Here is an 18,587-nt window from a genome sequence, read left to right on the forward strand (position 1 = left end):
ATGATACGGTTATTAAGGAAGGGATAATGTATAGAACGCCAGTCATTATTGGGAAAATAAGTCCCGGCAGGGCGAACCCGACCCCGACACGCTACTTAATATCACTGTCTGCCAACTTTGACTTCCTTCTCCAGATTGATGTGAGGTCTCCATCATTTCAATGACAGCCAATAAAATGATCTGTATAAATGTTAGAATATTCATGAATCGTTTTGCATTGACCTTTTATGGGATATTGTGGGACGGCAATGGCACTCATGCATGGCACACAATTCAACACAGGTTTATAAAGTTGTGCGCGGCATGGTTTTATAAATCAGAATAATTTTGTGCGTACGTAAATTCTAAGGTTTGGGCGTGCACAATGTTTCAGGGAGGAATCTAGACATTGTTTCATAAAAGAGGTCCCTGGATTTTGTCATGGTAATCGTTACCCTGGTAACTGTAACCCCCTCAGGCTTTGCTTTGGGCAGAACCATCGACTCCAAGACCAAAGGAATCTGGATGTGGTGTGTACCTCACCCCTCTAAACCAAGTGGGTATACACAACCACACACACACATATACGCAGCCACACGCACATGCACACACTCACTACACATTCATACACACACACACACACAAACACATGTGTATACATACAGTACACTTACTACATTCAGAGCCACACACACACACACACACACACACACACATTTGCTATCTATTTACAGACACTGACATATTTCCTTATTTTCTCCTTTGATCAGGACACACCCTGGTGCTCCTGGACACAGAGGGTCTCGGAGACGTGAAGAAGGTGAGGGCAGTATGGGACTGTGTGTGTGTGTGTGTTTACCATGTATATTGCAGGATTGACAATGACATTCTATCCTTCATACACAGTACAGTGTTCCTATAGGTCTAAGCAGGTGTGGTGTAGTTTGTTCCAACTTCTAGGAAGTTCAGTCTTTTGGTTAAGACATCATGACTGTGGTTGCCAGGGCGATGAGAAACACGACATGGGGATCTTCTGTCTGGCTGTTCTACTCAGCAGCACTCTGGTCTACAACAGCATGAAGACCATCGACAACAATGCCCTGGAGAAGCTGGAGTATCCTTGCACACAAACGCAACACACACACACACACACACACACATACAGTACAAAGATGCACGCATAAAATTACTTAAATTCAATACCTTATTTCAGACTTAAATAGACAAATTCAAACTATACTATTTAATGTAGTAATATGATTTAGCAGATAATATAGTGCCACTGAGATAATCTAAACATCCACAGAAAATCTGTGTCTTTGAGATACATGCCTCCTGAACAGCTCCCCCTACAGGTATGTGACAAAATTGACGGAGCTCATCAAGGTAAACACAAAAGAGTACAAAAAAAACACAGAGCTGATGCGCGTGTTCCCGTCCTTCGTGTGGACGGTCAGAGATTTCTCTCTGGATCTGGAGTCGGAAGACAAACCCATCACTGCTGATGACTACCTGGAGAGGGCCCTGGAACTCAAACAAGGTCAGGGAAAAATACACACACACACACACACACAAACACACACACACACACACACACACACACACACACACAAACACGCACACAAACAAACACACACCCACACACACACACAAACACAGACACACACAAACAAGCAAACATAAACACACCCACACACACAAACAAACAAACACAGACACACACACACAAACAAACAGACACAGACACACACACACACATATACACACACGCACACAAACAAGCACGCATGCACACAGTTACATGCACACAGTCACGCATTCATAATGCCCTAAAACTGACACCAGGTGAGACACACAAACACAGTCACACAGACACACACACTGCACTGTCTCTGTCTCCTTATTCTTAATAAGACGCTGACGCCCCTCCTGATGTTGAAAAGCGCAACAAGGTGCGCCAGAGCCTGAGGGATGTCTTCGCCGTGCGCCGCTGCTTCGTGATGGATTGTCCAGCCAATGGAGAGACGATGAAGCGCATGGAGGAGCTGACAGACGCTGACCTGAATTCCACCTTCGTGAAGCAGTCCCAGGACTTCTGCAGCTATGTCCACGAAAATGCCTGGGTCAAGACCATGAGGGGAGGCCGGGGGCTGACCGGCAGGAGTGAGTAGCAGCGGTCACCACCTGAAAATCAGCAGATAGTCCAGAAGCCTGATAACCAGCAGATAGTCCAGCAGCCTGATGACCAGCAGATAGTCCAGCAGCCTGATAACCAGCAGATAGTCCAGCAGCCTGATGACCAGCAGATAGTCCAGCAGCCTGATGACCAGCAGATAGTCCAGCAGCCTGATGACCAGCAGATAGTCCAGCAGCCTGATAACCAGCAGATAGTCCAATAGAGAATTTCAGGGGTTAACTGAGACAGCTAAATTCAGTTGAAGGACCATGTGGTCTGAGCAGAGGACCAGTAGTCAGTACAATAAACAATATAATTACAGTGCATGAAAATGCACTGTACTGTTCTTCCTAGGCAACAACTTCTTATTACAGTGCATGAAAATGCACTGTACTGTTCTTCCAAGGCAACAACAACAACAACTTATTATTATTCCGCTTACCACTTTTTCCGTACGCAATTTCTCTTGAACAGTTTGTAATGTAGGTCTTCAAACGGACCAAGCTGCTATGTCTTTTCAACTTTGAAACTTTTATACTTTTTAAACTATTAAAGAAAAACTTTTTAAAAATCCCCATAGACTTAACATTGCCGATTGTGACTTCATAATACGGCCATTAAGCAATTAGAATCCTATGGCAGGTGTTCAGGCCACCTGCAGCCTCAGGCTTTAAGCATACAATCTGGGTCAATTAAGACTACACATCCTATTCAACTGTTTCCTCTGCGCAAAACTGTTTCAAAATAAAAGTCCTCACTACAATAATCCACTGTTAAACATTAAACTACTGAACTTTTTACATTCAACTTTTAAACGGTCTACTTTTAAACTATCATTAAACTATCTATCTATTAAACTAGCTGTCTATCAACAACTTTTAAACTATCTACACTCAACTTTTAAACTATATACATTAAACTTTTAAACAGTCTACTTTTAAACTATTATTAAACTATCTATTAAACTAGCTGTCTATCAACAACTTTTAACTTGTCATCAACTATGTCAACACTTGTCATCAACTATGACTCCTACCCACTGTAGCTAGTTAGCATGGTTAGCATAGTTAGCATGTTAACATTGTTAACATTTTTAGCAAAACTGCTAAAAATGATTAGTTAGGTTAGCTAAGTCACATGGTTAGCATAGTTAGCACGTTAGCATTGTTAACATGCTAGTTAACATAGTTAGCATAACTAAAAAGGATTAGCTAGGTTAGCTAAGTCACATGGTTTGCATAGTTAGCATGTTCACATGTTAGTTAGCATAGTTAGCATAACTACTAAAAATGATTAGCTAGGTTAGCTAAGTCACATGGTTAGCATAGTTAACATGCTAGTTAGCATAGTTAACATGCTAGTTAGCATAGTTAGCATAACTACTAAAAATGATAAGCTAGGTTAGCTAAGTCACATGGTTAACATAGTTAACATTGCTAGAATAGTTCGTATGTTTAGCAAAACTGCTAGAAAACGTTAGCTAAGTTAGCTAAGTAGCATGGTTAGCATGTTAGCATTGCTAACACTACTATAAAACATTAGCTAAGTAGCATGTTAGCATAGTTAAACATCTTAGCATAACTGCTAGCAAACATTAGAGCCATTCCAACTTTCAGTTATCGTCAAATATCTACCTATACACAGCCATTAAACTATTTGAATATCAACATTCATTAAACTGCTAGAAAACGTTACCTAAGTAGCATGGTTAGCATGTTAGCATTGCTAGCACTGCTATAAAACATTAGTTAAGTAGTATGGTTAACATAGTTAACAGCCATTAAACTATTTGAATATCAACATTCATTAAACTTTCAGTCTGTCAACAACTTTTAAACTATTTACATTCAACTTTTAAACAGTCTACTCTTAAACTATCATTACACTATCTATCTATTAAACTAGCTGTCTATCAACACCTTTTAAACTATACATTCAACTTTTAAACGGTTTACTTTTAAACTACCATTAAACCATATATCTATTAAACTAGCTGTCTATCAACAACTTTTAAACTATTTACATTCAACGGTTTACTTTTAAACTATCAACTTTTATTAAGCTTTGCAACCACCATGTCTATCCTAGCATCACCGTAGTAACCATCTTTGTATTATCTATTTTAACTATACATGATATTTTACATTATAACTTTTGCATTTTCATGCACTGGTAATTCCTTGGAATTGCATTTCTAGTTGAGATATGTTATGCTGGTTGTATCTGGTGGATCTGAAGTTGACTAACTGTGTCGAACACCGCACTGGCACTTGACAGCTCGTTCCACATTGGGGGGAATGTATGTTGCTCTACTTACAGTATATGGGATAACAGCGGAGTGAAGTTAACTTTCAGGTTACTGTGCAGCAGAACATACATTCTGCTGCATTACCACCTATAGGTAATTTATATGAATTTCCCATTTACTACACTAGCCAAGTCGCTACCTCATATTTTGCTACAACATTAGTGTAGCAATGTAGCCTGGGTGTCCCCATGCTGCCTTGCACGCGATTTGATTCACGCTGTAAGGCAGCCTGGAAACCATGAAGAAAATTTTCGCCTGAGATAGGGAAATAGCCTGGCTAGCGCCACCACTTACCAAACGTTAATTTTCTCGTATTTGAAAAAAATGCCCAGATCCGTTTATTGGGTGCCACGGATGTCTATCAAATGCGTTTGTGCATAGCACATCATCGTTTTGCTTTCCCCCTTGTTCTGTGATCGTTCCCTATCTCAGGCGAAAATTTACTCCATGGTTTCCAGGCTGCCTTACAGCGTGAATCAAATCGCGCGCAAGGCAGCATGGGGACACCCAGGCTAGTAGCAATGTGGTTGTTATGGAAACATTGGTGCTGTTGAAAAGTGTTGCACTGTGACCCTTCAGTTTTTAGAATGTTTGTTGCAGCAAGCTGTTGGTTTAAAGAACATTGAGGCTCGTCTCATTTTAAAATAGTTTTATTTGAATTGGCCTTAGTCTGTAATGGTTATGTGTGTTGTCCTGCAGTGCTGGGCAGATTGGCAAAGACGTATGTGGAGGCGATCTGCAGTGGGAAGGCGGCCTGTTTGGAAAGCGCTGCGATATCGCTGGCGAAGATCCAGAATGAACAGGCCATGGCAGAGGCGCTAGAGTTCTACCGGAAAGAGATGGAGAATAACGTGCAGTTGCCCACCGAGACTCACAAGGAGCTGTCTGAGATCCACACTGCTGCTGAGAAACAGGCCATCAGCATCTACATCAAGGCGTCATTCAACGACGAGGAGAATGAACACCAGTCCAAGCTCATGGTACTAAATCCCAACATAGAGGTCAAAATTCATTTCAATTCAATTCAATTTTATTTAAAAAGTGGAAACAAACAACAGTGCTATTACGGTCATACACAAGGTGTGCAAAAGTTGAGAAAATTTCAACTCTTCAATTGCCAACAGAAGCACCAACCAATCAGGGGTGCTTTTTTAGAAAAGTTAGCAACGATGTTGCTCAACCACCGTGGTACGACACAACTTGCGTTCAAACAACGACGTTGTAACACCTGTTTCTAGAAAGCATTGTACCTGTGTCGCAATTTGCTACTTCCGGCGTTCAAACACTGTAGTTCCAACAACGTTGTTGATGATGCAGTAACATATCACTGGTCATGATTTCTGTCAGGATTTTAACCCACTGGCCACCCTGCTGGCCATTTTGTGTATTGCTCCTTGTTTCTGCTGTTTTGTTTCTATGATCATGTGCTATCTGTCATGTGTTGTCACCCTTCTCCTTATTTGGTCTTTGCTTCCTCTCTGTCCTTGTTCCCTCCATTTTCTGTTCTCACCTGATCCCCTTTTTCTCTGTCCATTTGTTAATTGTTTGCTCATCTTATACTTTTTGAGATATTAACAAAAAACTAGAAAATGTAATTTCAAGGAAAATTGCCAGTGCATGAAAATGCAAAACATATATTAACATAAAATACAAAACAACCTTTTATTTTGCTGTATCTATCCTCCCATAAAGCTGTTGTACCTGTCCACACACACAGGTCTGCTTATGTCTCGGAAACCTGTTGCTGTGTGTTTAGTTTAGATTCTTTTTTTAACACAAGTTCCCATGCAGAGATGACAGCATAGTTAAATGCTTTGTGTCATGCCATGCACAAGCTAACAGTTTGTCATGTCTCATAAACACAGGGTCATCTCCTTTTCTCATAGGCAACTCAGATGGTTTCAGGCACCTTGACATACCTCACCTGTTGCTGCTCACTGTCCCACACAAACCCGTGTCATTCTCTGCTAATTGTTGTGCTATGGGTGATGTGTAGTAACTGTCCATGTACACCCCTGTATGGGGCCATCAGCTGACGAAGAATAAGATGGGTGGCACCATCATCATGAGGATTGTGTCATGGACCATTGCAAAACAACCTGAGCTGGCCTCACTCAAAACAAATGCTTGGTAGCCATATTTGCCTGGTTTGTTGTACTGTCTCAAGGTTGACCTTCCCTTGAATGCTATGGTCATCTCATCCAGAGAGAGTTTCTTTAGGTGTACAATAGACGACTGAAAAGCAAGGAATGATTAGATTGATTATTGGACGCACCTTGAACAGTCCATCATGACCTGGCTGACCCCTCCCAACATACTCAAGGTTAGCAAAATGGAGGAAAGACAGGATCATAGACCTCTGAAGTTCGCCTATTTGGTGAATTGGCATCTGAAGTTCGCCTATTTGGTGAATTGGCATCTGAAGTTCGCCTATTTGGTGAATTGGCATCTTTTGAGATCCGGTATCTGGTTATTTTTTTCCACTGGGAAAATGTTGAGTACTTTTGCACACCTCCTTGGGACGGGTCACCAATATCAAAGGAAGTAGGAAGCTCCCGCACACTGTCTTCATTTGCAATGTTTCGGTCAGATGACCATCATCAGGCAATTTATTCCTGTGGGAAAATAACATGGGAATTTTTAATTATTGCTGTCAAGTTGTGCTGGGGGTTCTGTGCAAAATCCTCAACTTGAAAATGGAAGGACATCTATGGAGTTTTTTAAGAATGCTGGATTCCACTCAATGACTTGAAATAAACTGTGCTTTTATTGGGGGCCAAGCAGCGAAGCTGCGAAGGCACCCATTGTGTTTCTATCTTTTCCTATTATTATTATTATTACACATCTTTCCTCTGCCATTGAAGTCTATGGCAGCCTATAGAACCGTCTGGTGAAAAGTTGTGAAATTTGGCACACTAGTTAGGCTGAGGCCCATGATTAATTTCACCAAGTTTCAAGTCCGCACCCCGAGCGCTCTAGCGCCACCAACAGGCCAAAGTTGGACATGCGTTCACGCACGTAACTTTTGACCCGTATGCCCGATTGTCAAAAATGAGGTATCGTTGGAATCCTTGGACCAAGCCGAGTTCAACGCACCCTATGACGTCATTTTCCGCCATGATGGATTTTCCGCCATTTTGGATTTTAGTGAAAGTGAAACTAATTTTTCACAGGTCACAAATTTTGTCCGATCGTCACCAAACTTGACATACATGATCTTCAGACCAAGCCTCACAAAAGTTGTGGTGTTTTGTCTTCGGAACTAAAACCGTTCGCGCGTAACAGCCAATCGAAATTTGCGGCGAAGCCGCCAAACAGGAAGTGAGCTCATATCTCAGCAACCCATTCATCTATCATAACCAAACTTAGTCCATGGACTCAGGACCCAATCAGAGGGACACTCAAGAAATCTGGTGACCTTTGACCTCTAGGGGGCGCTGTAATTAAGAAACATGCCTTTTGGCCTGTAACTACAGTTGTGCTTAGAATTAAATCACTCTAGTGGTGTCTGGTAGTACTGTTGGAGGTCCTTAGGCCGACCCAAGCCAACTTGTGATGTGATCGTAATTGATTCGGCCGCCATATTGGATTTAATCAAAAACATCAAAAAGTTTTCGCAGTTCACAAATTTCAGCGGATCCTCGCCAAAATTGGCAGAGACCATCTTCAGACCATGCCTGATGAGTGCTTTGATTTCTGGAACAATTGCCAGAAGCATTGGCCCGTAACAGCCTTTCGAACTTTGCGGCGAAGCCGCCAAACAGGAAGTGAGCTCATATCTCAGCAACGCTTAAATGTATCAAAACCAAACTTGGTACATGCACCTCTGAGCCCATCGGTAGGACGCTCAACAAATTTGGTGACCTTTGACCTCTAGAGGGCTCTGTAATTGACAAAATTGCATTTTGGCCAGTAGTTGCTGATGTGCATTATTCTGCAATGGAAGTCTATGGCAGCCCATAGAACCGTCTGGTAAAAAGTTATACAATTTGGCACACTGATTGGGGACAGCCCAATAATTAATTTCACCAAGTTTCATGCCGGCTCCTCAAACGCTCTAGCGCCACCAACAGGCCAAAGTTGGATGTGTGTTCACAGACGTAACTTTTGACCTGTTGACCCGAATGGCAAAATGAGGCATCATTGGAATCCTTGGGCCAAGCCGAGTTCAACACACCCTATGACGTCAATTTTTGACCTCTCTGTTTAAATCACAGCAAGTGTGATCGATCATATCTCAGTCAATCTTTTATTTTTGACGTGAAACTGATGACAGCAAGTTCCATCCAGTTCATTCTAAAGCGTGCGTGCAAGGGTGGGGCGGGGTGGGACGGGCAGGGGCGGTTGCGGCGGTGGGTTGGCTGGGGGAGGGGGTGGTGAGACTCAGCCCTGGTTCAGCTCCACAAAATCAGTTATGTTTTGATGTGAAACTTGACCTTGTAACTCAGCCAATCTTGGGTTGTATGGCATGGAACTTGCTGTGACTGCTTAAGGCTATATGTCTGATGCAATGGCTTTGACTTACATGGCAAATCTGGCCTGCTGAACTGCCTGCTTGGCCCCCACATTGCTGCTTGCAGCTATATTTTCCTCTTTTTGTTTCTTTTATTTTCTTTGAATTCAGACAGGCATATGCAGTCACTTTTTAGCATCCATTAAATGTTGTCATTTACAAGTCATTTCCATCAGGTGAAAAACCTTTAAAAGACAGACAAAAAAGTAGAGAACAGTCATCATGTAAGATGAGGCTATACACCCAATAGTAGACATTTAAATAAGTGCAATATCCCACTAGACATGCAGAAAATTACATCTCTTTCAGCAGCATTTGATGTCTAAATATAATGAATACTACTTCATTTTCCCACGTGTAGCACGGGAATCACTCAATAGAGAAAATAGATTCAAATGGCTGTTTAACATAACAGTAAGTAGCATGGGTAACCAGACATTTAGACAGGTGAAGAATATTCAAATACAAACTAATTTAATAGAAAAATATATCTACGAGTAGAAAAATATCTCTGAGTAGAAAAATATATCTACGAGTAGAAAAATATCTCTGAGTAGAAAAATATATCTAAGTAGAAAAATACACATTACGAGTAGAACCACACATGCAGCCCATATTAAATTACGTAGAACCCAACAAACATTTCACAACTGTAGCTTAACATTTCACAGGCCCATTTGCGCACACTACAATACAGTACAATACAATCCAGCTTTAGCAACGTTGCTTAAATCACTAGGCATATGCAATAACATTTCAGGCATTTACTTAAAAGCACGGGCAGCAGGTGGAACCGCAACTCCACGGACGTTCGTGTTCCAAGCCAGTTAAGGCATGCATTTGGTTCGAGCACCAACATAGTTAAAAAGTGGTATAAATCCCTTACCGTCAGTCTCTCCAGCTTTTAAACGTCCCAGATCGCACAGAACTTCGTGAACACGCAGGTAACTCTTCAGCGTTTGCCTTTGTCAGCGTCTGCTCTATTGTTTGCTGTCGTGTCTCCCCTATTCACTCCCGCTTAGTATTTAATTAACCATCTGTGCCTTGGAGGTGTGTCGCTCACGTTGCGTTGCAGACTGAATGCAATGGGAGGGGATTTTATTGATTGCGTCGGCCGACTCCTCTCCGCTAACCTGACTGAAATCACCACTGTTTTCTCTTTTCCCCATGCAGCTTTCTTCCCATTGTTCCCAAACTATCCTAAATAGAGTTTGACTTCACACCTCCCACTCGAGCTTCCCTGATCCATACTGGGAAGGTCGCTACTCAACGTCAAACTCAAACTGAGGTAGGTCAACTAACTTGAATTTCCCATTTGCTCTTCAGGCAACAGGCAACTAGGCACCGGACCGGTGGAGGACTGCCTCCCACTTTGGTCTTCTCAGGCTCGGTTTGATCCAAGGAACTTTCTTTTCCTTCTTTTTCCTTTATAGCACTCCAGATCCATGCAATGGTCTCAACCAGCCTGTGTAAGACACTGAACAACTTGACGTCCACAAGGCTCAGGATCGCTGGACCGACAGGTGGTTTTTGTTGCCCTGCTTGGGATGGATCCTGGTCCTGTAGTGGCTTCATCACTAGGGCCCTTGTCAGTGCGGAAACAGAGGTTTTCTTTAGCATCTTAATGATGCTCTCCCTGGGAGCGCCAAGGGCAGTCTGGTTGTCAAAGTGATACCATCTTCCACCTTTGATCCGGCTGTGCATCTTGAAATACCCCTTCTGGCGGGAAGCAAACGCGACTCCAGACACCTCTCCTTTCAAGGCATCTTCATTCTGGTCCAAGGGGGTTAGCTTAGTTTTGTTGTCACTGTCACCCATGTGATTTGGGAGGACCGTGGCTTTCGGTTTGTCATCCGGGTCTTCATGAGACTCCTGCCTCCCACTTTGCTCAGAGCATGCCCATGATTTGAGCTGAAATCCTCCAGTCTTCTGGATTTGCTCCTTATTTGCAGTAGTGGCTTTCAGGGGGTCAAGGTCGTCATGTGATGTCAGGAAATCATAGTTGTCCTGTTTCCACCCTTTCAGGAAGTCATGGTTGGTGGAAAAAGTCGTCAATTCCTGAAAGTTGCAGCCATCTTGACTAGTTGGTGGCAGTTGTTCTGGGATCCTGGCAGCGAGCTCCTCATACCTTACTGCAGCTGTTCTCATCGACCTAGCAAAGTGGGTTTTGGATGTATGGGTGCACACGGTAACGCTCTCGAAAAGGTCTGGATGCGTACCTCCAACAGTCTTCCCCAGGGGCCCGTCCCACAGCACAAGATCTCCAATGACTTGGATGCGTTGAGGAGCCAGCTTACCCTCTCGGTGGCTTATCAGTAGGCTGATCTCCTTGGGCCGCTCAAGCTCACAAGCTGGGACATCTGAGAAGAACTTCTGCAGCTGCCTCGCGGTCACACCTTGGTGGACATCTGCAATATTATTCAGTCCGTAACAAACTAGCTGGTGAGATTGGAGGGTACCCTTGGGGGTCTTAACTCTGATCTTTAAGAGGTACCTCTTTGTCTCTACACGGACCTTCATCCCTCCAACGCCATGGACAATGAGGGTAACATCTTCACTCTTTAGGTTCAGCCTTCTTGCAGCCCTGTGAGTGATGTAGTTTGTGTCAGATGCCAGGTCGATCAAGGTCCCAATTCTTTGTCCAGCATTTGCAGTTACATTAAGAAGCATCATGATGACTGGCGATTCTTGTATCCCACTTCCCACGAGGAGGCTTGATTTCTCCGTTGACATACTCATGGTTTTTGAGGCAGTGTTTGAAAAGACGTCTCTGCACTGGTTTGCAAGCCCTGGAGAAAGTTTGCTCAAGAAGTCCTCTTGGTCAGCAGTGTACCTTTCCTTTCCTCTCCCGGGATCATATTCACTCCTTTTCTGGCTTGCACCTCTTGTGCCGGTGTTGGGGCACAAGTAATAATGGTGTCCTGGGCCATGCCCATCCTGGCACTCTGGATGTTTGCAGAGGAAGGTGGGCTTACACAATGCCAGGTTATCATGTACTTCAAGACACCGCTCACATGCTCCCAGCTTCTTTACAGCAGCTTCTCTCTCTACTGGCTTTAGTGCTCGAAACTGCTGGCAGAAATACAGCCTAGTCCTGTGCTTCCAATCACCACAAACTACACATCCTAAATGGGAATCTTCCAACTTGGTGGCCCTTGTCTTGGCATATGTAGGCTCAAATCTTGCTTCCCTCCTTGGCTCATCATCCATCAGTTGCTCCAGCTGCTCATAGATCCTCTCTTGCTGCTTCAGGAATGCCAACAGGGTGTCAAATCGGTTGTCATGGGTCACAGCATTTCGACTATCTGCCACATACATGAGCCACTCCTTCTTCAGAGAGTCTGGAAGCTTACTTTCGATGGACTTTATGACCAGCGGATTTTTTATTGCTCCCGTGTCTCCTAGATCGCTCAAGTCTTGCAGAGCCTTCTCTACCGCTTGGATCAACTCCACAATCTTTCTTGGCTGATGACTCCTTGCGGCTGGCATCCTCTGTAGCTCCTCCACAATTTCGATGGCGATGGCAGTCTGGTTCCCATAGCGGTTCTCAAGGACACGGAAAACGTCTTCTGCTGTGTTGTAGGCAGTGAGTCGAAGGTCTCTGGTGACCTTTTCTTCCAGGCTGTCCAACAACTGGAATTTTTTCACCTCCTTAGACCCAGTCGGCTCACCTTGACTCTGCAGTCTTTCCTCCATCTATGGAAATCACGCCTATTCCCAGAGAACTTAGGCAGGGCTGTTGGTTTTAGCTTGATGGTTGCTACAGGGAGATTTGAGGGGGCTATTGGAGCTGATCTTCTCTCATCCTTCAATCTCTCCCGAATAAAATCCGCCTTTCTGAGTACAAGCTTAGGAATCGTTAGCTCAAGGTCATTGAACCGGTCTCGGAGACCTCTCTTTTGGTCAGAGGGGATCCATCTCTTCCAGCGGTTGTGGACTTCCTTTGCGGACCTTGCGAGCTCTTGTAGGTGGGTAAGCATGAAATCATACGCCTCTTCTTTGCTACTGAGGTCAACTGCGGTTGTGTTCCTGCAGGCTGATTCTGCCACTTGCAGCGCGGTCAACACTTCAAGGGCTCCATAACTGGACCACAGCGTTTCTTGGACAAGGTTTTTGATTGTTTTCAATTTTGTCTCACAGTCACTTGCAGTTCTTGTTATATCAGCTTTCTGCTGTTCCGACAGCACTGCCTCTTCTCCAGCGTCCAGCCCGACCTCAATGTCTGCAAGGAGTTTGGCCTCCAAATCTTCATTTACACCTAGGACCTTATCTGCTGCCATCGTGAGTCCACTGAGGGCCTCCTTGAGGTGTTCCTCTGCCATGTCCTCATAATTCCTTACTACGCTGTTTGCGAGGCGAGAGAATGCTCTTTTCGTCGTGGTTCTCTCCATCTTAAGGTGTTCGACGGTCTTTACGGCTTGTTCAGACATGCTTTTTCCAGTTCCTGACTCGTCGGTTTTTCACTGTCAAGTTGTGCTGGGGGTTCTGTGCAAAATCCTCAACTTGAAAATGGAAGGACATCTATGGAGTTTTTTAAGAATGCTGGATTCCACTCAATGACTTGAAATAAACTGTGCTTTTATTTCCTCTTTTTGTTTCTTTTATTTTCTTTGAATTCAGACAGGCATATGCAGTCACTTTTTAGCATCCATTAAATGTTGTCATTTACAAGTCATTTCCATCAGGTGAAAAACCTTTAAAAGACAGACAAAAAAGTAGAGAACAGTCATCATGTAAGATGAGGCTATACACCCAATAGTAGACATTTAAATAAGTGCAATATCCCACTAGACATGCAGAAAATTACATCTCTTTCAGCAGCATTTGATGTCTAAATATAATGAATACTACTTCATTTTCCCACGTGTAGCACGGGAATCACTCAATAGAGAAAATAGATTCAAATGGCTGTTTAACATAACAGTAAGTAGCATGGGTAACCAGACATTTAGACAGGTGAAGAATATTCAAATACAAACTAATTTAATAGAAAAATATATCTACGAGTAGAAAAATATCTCTGAGTAGAAAAATATATCTACGAGTAGAAAAATATCTCTGAGTAGAAAAATATATCTAAGTAGAAAAATACACATTACGAGTAGAACCACACATGCAGCCCATATTAAATTACGTAGAACCCAACAAACATTCCACAACTGTAGCTTAAAATTTCACAGGCCCATTTGCGCACACTACAATACAGTACAATACAATCCAGCTTTAGCAACGTTGCTTAAATCACTAGGCATATGCAATAACATTTCAGGCATTTACTTAAAAGCACGGGCAGCAGGTGGAACCGCAACTCCACGGACGTTCGTGTTCCAAGCCAGTTAAGGCATGCATTTGGTTCGAGCACCAACATAGTTAAAAAGTGGTATAAATCCCTTACCGTCAGTCTCTCCAGCTTTTAAACGTCCCAGATCGCACAGAACTTCGTGAACACACAGGTAACTCTTCAGCGTTTGCCTTTGTCAGCGTCTGCTCTATTGTTTGCTGTCGTGTCTCCCCTATTCACTCCCGCTTAGTATTTAATTAACCACCTATGCCTTGGAGGTGTGTCGCTCACGTTGCGTTGCAGACTGAATGCAATGGGAGGGGATTTGATTGATTGCGTCGGCCGACTCCTCTCCGCTAACCTGACTGAAATCACCACTGTTTTCTCTTTTCCCCATGCAGCTTTCTTCCCATTGTTCCCAAACTATCCTAAATAGAGTTTGACTTCACAATTGCACCTGTTAAACTCCTGATGAAAAAGTCTGAAATGCAGACATTTTCCTAAACACACTTTTGTCCTTTGCCTTTGAGTGGATGCTGTGATCTAGATAGATACTTTATTGATCCCCAGGGGAAATTCAAGAAATCTCCGGTGCGTGCAGGCGGCACACTTTGATTTTTTCTACTCCAGAGCTAACTTGCTAACTAACTTACATGTAATGGCAAGTTGCATCGCACGTTAGCTCTGGGAAGCAAAAAAAAGGGTCAAAACAAACACCTTCTTGTGCTTGGTGTACACTTTCGTCACAATGCATGGCAGTATCGTTGTCATACAATTGACATTCCAGAGTACAAATGAGATTTTACACTGTACTCGGGTCTATCGTCTGTTTTATTCAGTAATGACGCTTGTCGCAATTTTGCAACTTTGCCGTTTCTATCCTGGATTCTTCCAGTGTTGCCCACCCAGACCCTGTGGAGCCTGTTGACCTCTTGTCGAGCCAATCCGCTGGGCCAGAGAGTCTCCAGCCAGCACCTTAACCCACTAACCCCAGTCAAGTTCTCTGACCAACATTGTGCACCCAGCTGAGACCCAGCCAGCTGATGCTTCGACTGCAACCATGTTGTCCAAAGTTATATGTAATAGTAGCCCTGCATAAGTAGCCTAGTCGACATTCACATCTTGCTAAGCTTGACATCCAAACAGTGGGGTAGATTTATCAAACTGTTTGCACCTTTTCCCAGGCATTAATTGCTCATATGTTGGTCATTCTAGCAAACCAGCAAATGATCATCTTACACAGGGCATGAAATTGGCACCCGCCCACACGCCAAATGCGGGTAACTTTTGTGATTGGCGGGTGAAACTGTCAATCTACCTGCCACGTTGGCGGGTAGCCAATAAGACAACACAACACTGAGCAAGGAGATGCACTGTCGGGATTGCCGTAGGAAATGTACTCTTTACTCCGCTACATTTTCAATTGCCTTTCGTTACGAAAACAAGTTTATTATTGGAGAAAGTATCTCAAGGGAGAAAAGAGCACCTCTCCCCGGTACACAACGGCATGGGAGAAAAGAAACAGGGCTTCAGAAAGCATTGCTACGTTTCCCCGCGATTATAAAAGTAATGGCTGGCCTATGTAGCCTACTACACAGAAGTAGATGTTCTATATAGCTAACAACTCAGTTAACGCAATGACGGCTGCCAGTTGCTGCATCTTCTGGCGAGGCTGCCAGAGTGCCAACGAGACTAGAGGTATGACATGATCCACATATATTCATTTCTGGCCAGCATCGTTCAACAAGCACATTGGACAAGGAAAGTAGGCCTACAACTTAATTTACAAGCAAAGCAAATGCACTGGAAATCGAGCATACAAGTTAGAAAAAGCCTAGCATTCATTTATGTAGCCTCAATGTTGCAGGACATGACATGAGACGGTCGGCTGAGAAAACAGATAGCCTGCTCTGTCGCTCTGCCCGAGTGGATATGCCTAGGCTATTATAACCTAAATATAGGTCTACCCATAATATAGCCATTGTTTTTAGGTTACATTGTCTGTATAGTTAAGTTATAACCAGACTTCTAGCAATGCAAAGCAGAAGAATCAGCTGCAATGTATTGGAAGACTGCTTTTCAATCCATAGCCACGTAATGCTTATTCTGGCTATGACAAAGTATATTAAATAAAATATATTTGATTTGGGCTTTTAAAATATGTTTGACTATATGATTAGCCTACAGAGGAGGAGAAAAGCAAATAGGCATAAGGATACTTGAGGCCTACTTGAGTAATTTATTAACAAAGTACTTTTTTACTTTTACTTGAGTACTGTAATGTGTATTCTGTACAAGTTCAATAACCATTCTTATGCATTTTCTGAGTCGTTCACCTTTATTTTGGGCACAAAATAATTTTGGCTGGTAAAAAACCACTGTGGCAGGTGGATTTCAAAATACACCTACCACAGTGGCTGGTGGCCAAAAAAGTTAACTTCAGGCCCTGATCTTACACCAACAATGTTAAGCTTGACAGGCTGGTCACCAGCATGACCATCTTGCACTTGACACAAAAGGGTTGAAGGCAAAGGATACAGTTAAAAATCTTGGTGTATTAATTGACAGTGATCTAAATTTCAACAGCCACATGAAAGCGATAACTAAATCAGCTTTTTACCACCTCAAAAATATTGCCAAACTCAGAGGGCTGATGTCCAAACATGACTTAGAAAAACTCATTCATGCATTTATGTCCAGCAGGGTTGATTACTGCAATGGACTGTTCACAGGCCTTCCTAAAAAAAACTATTAAACAACTTCAGGTGATACAAAATGCAGCAGCTAGGATTCTAACAAAAACTAAAAGTCCTTGCGCTGGCTTCCAGTAAGTCACATAATTGACTTTAAAGCACTACTGCTTGTTTATAAATCACTAAATGGAGCAGGACCTAAATACCTACCTAATACCTAAATAGCAACTTCAGCTAGGTAAATTGATTGTTTTTGTGTTTGTTGTACCGACGGTACTCTGTGAACAGAGATATATTTATTCTGGGTGATAATTTAATCTTCTTTCTTTCTTCACAGATGAGCTTGAACGAAGAGTACAAGGAGTTGTGCAAAAAGAATACAGATAAGTCTGAAGAGGTGTGCAAGTCAGTCATCTCTCGAGTTTTTGCCTCTATGGAGGCAGGACTGAAGGACGGCTCCTACATGAGACCTGAGGGCTACAAAGAATTCTATCGCGCACTCGACAGAGGTGTTCAACTCTACAGATCAGAGAAAGGCAAGGGGGTCTTGGTGAGTTCAGACAGAAAGAAATATTGCCTGTATAGGATACCAGAGTGGCAGTGAAAGACCAGTGACTGAGTTCAGTTTATGTGTGATATATATATATGTGTGTGTGTGTGTGTGTGTGTGTGTGTGTGTGTGTGTGTGTGTGTGTGTGTATTCTCAGACTGAGGAGGTCCTGTCAGAGTACCTGAAGAATATGGGTGTTGTTGCACAGGACATCGTGACTGCAAACCGCGAGTTTGAGCAAAAAATTGAGGGTAAGGAGAGATTCCTGTGTGAACTCGAATGAAGCCTGTAGGTTGACCAATGTAACCTTTATCTCTTGTAATGCTGGGCTCACACTACATGATAATAGGGTAATAGGGGATCGGAACAGATTGTCCACTCAGATTGTTTTGTAGTGTGAGGTGTTAGAATTTATAATTTATAGTAGAATTTTAGTGGCTCCGAGAATGCCCGATTGCAAATCGGAGGTAACAAACATGACGACCCGATGTATGAATGATTGGGTAGTGTTCTGTGTTCGTTTAAAAAACCACAAAAACGGCAGAGATCATAGCCTACACTTTTCAACACTTTACTTGACGGGTGAGTTCTTAACACACTCATTCATTCATCATATTTACCACTGTGTAGCCATTATAGGCTACTCACCTCTTGCCAGCGACGACCATAGACAGTAAAAGATATGGACAGAGTCATCACGTAGACGTCAATCGAGGCGGGTGAAGTAAATTTCAACCGTTTCCTGTTGGTCGACGAGACTTTCTGCGCAGGCTCAGGGGACGTAAATGGAACGTAGGCACGTAGTCTGACTCGTGTAACTCTTGTAATAGCTGCACCGAGAGATTGGGTATGTAGCCACTTACTTCGTTACTACCATGTCTACATTACTGTTCTAAATGTCCTAGTTGTTCGTAGATAAATGTGATTTCATATAAACATCACTCGCCACATTCATAGCCTAGGCTACTGTCAATCCATCAAAACTTCGCTGAAATGTTGTGCCCCGATGCTTTCGTTCTTATCCAGAGAATACGGTTATTTTGCTCCTGTGCGACGCTTCCACCCACTCTGGTTGTATGCTCATTAC

At 43.0% G+C, this 18,587-nt stretch overlaps 1 protein-coding gene across 1 annotated transcript in view; it reads left to right on the top strand.

The window, feature by feature from the left end:
* The window catches only part of LOC143133588 (guanylate-binding protein 1-like), a 54,440-nt gene that overhangs the window by 20,762 nt on the left and 15,091 nt on the right, over positions 1 to 18,587 (top strand). The window contains exons 3-10 of the mRNA XM_076293337.1: positions 458 to 535; positions 750 to 799; positions 984 to 1,093; positions 1,335 to 1,519; positions 1,894 to 2,142; positions 5,163 to 5,443; positions 17,288 to 17,500; positions 17,658 to 17,751. Of these exons, the coding sequence (XP_076149452.1) occupies positions 458 to 535; positions 750 to 799; positions 984 to 1,093; positions 1,335 to 1,519; positions 1,894 to 2,142; positions 5,163 to 5,443; positions 17,288 to 17,500; positions 17,658 to 17,751 (1,260 nt within the window). The remainder of the gene's footprint in view (positions 1 to 457; positions 536 to 749; positions 800 to 983; positions 1,094 to 1,334; positions 1,520 to 1,893; positions 2,143 to 5,162; positions 5,444 to 17,287; positions 17,501 to 17,657; positions 17,752 to 18,587) is intronic.

This window comes from Alosa pseudoharengus, unplaced genomic scaffold (genome assembly GCF_046254945.1).
Source record: "Alosa pseudoharengus isolate Yale_2024_CS ecotype anadromous, Long Island Sound unplaced genomic scaffold, YU_APseudo_1.1 YU_APseudo_1.1_scf_2, whole genome shotgun sequence".
Lineage (NCBI taxonomy): Eukaryota > Metazoa > Chordata > Actinopteri > Clupeiformes > Clupeidae > Alosa > Alosa pseudoharengus.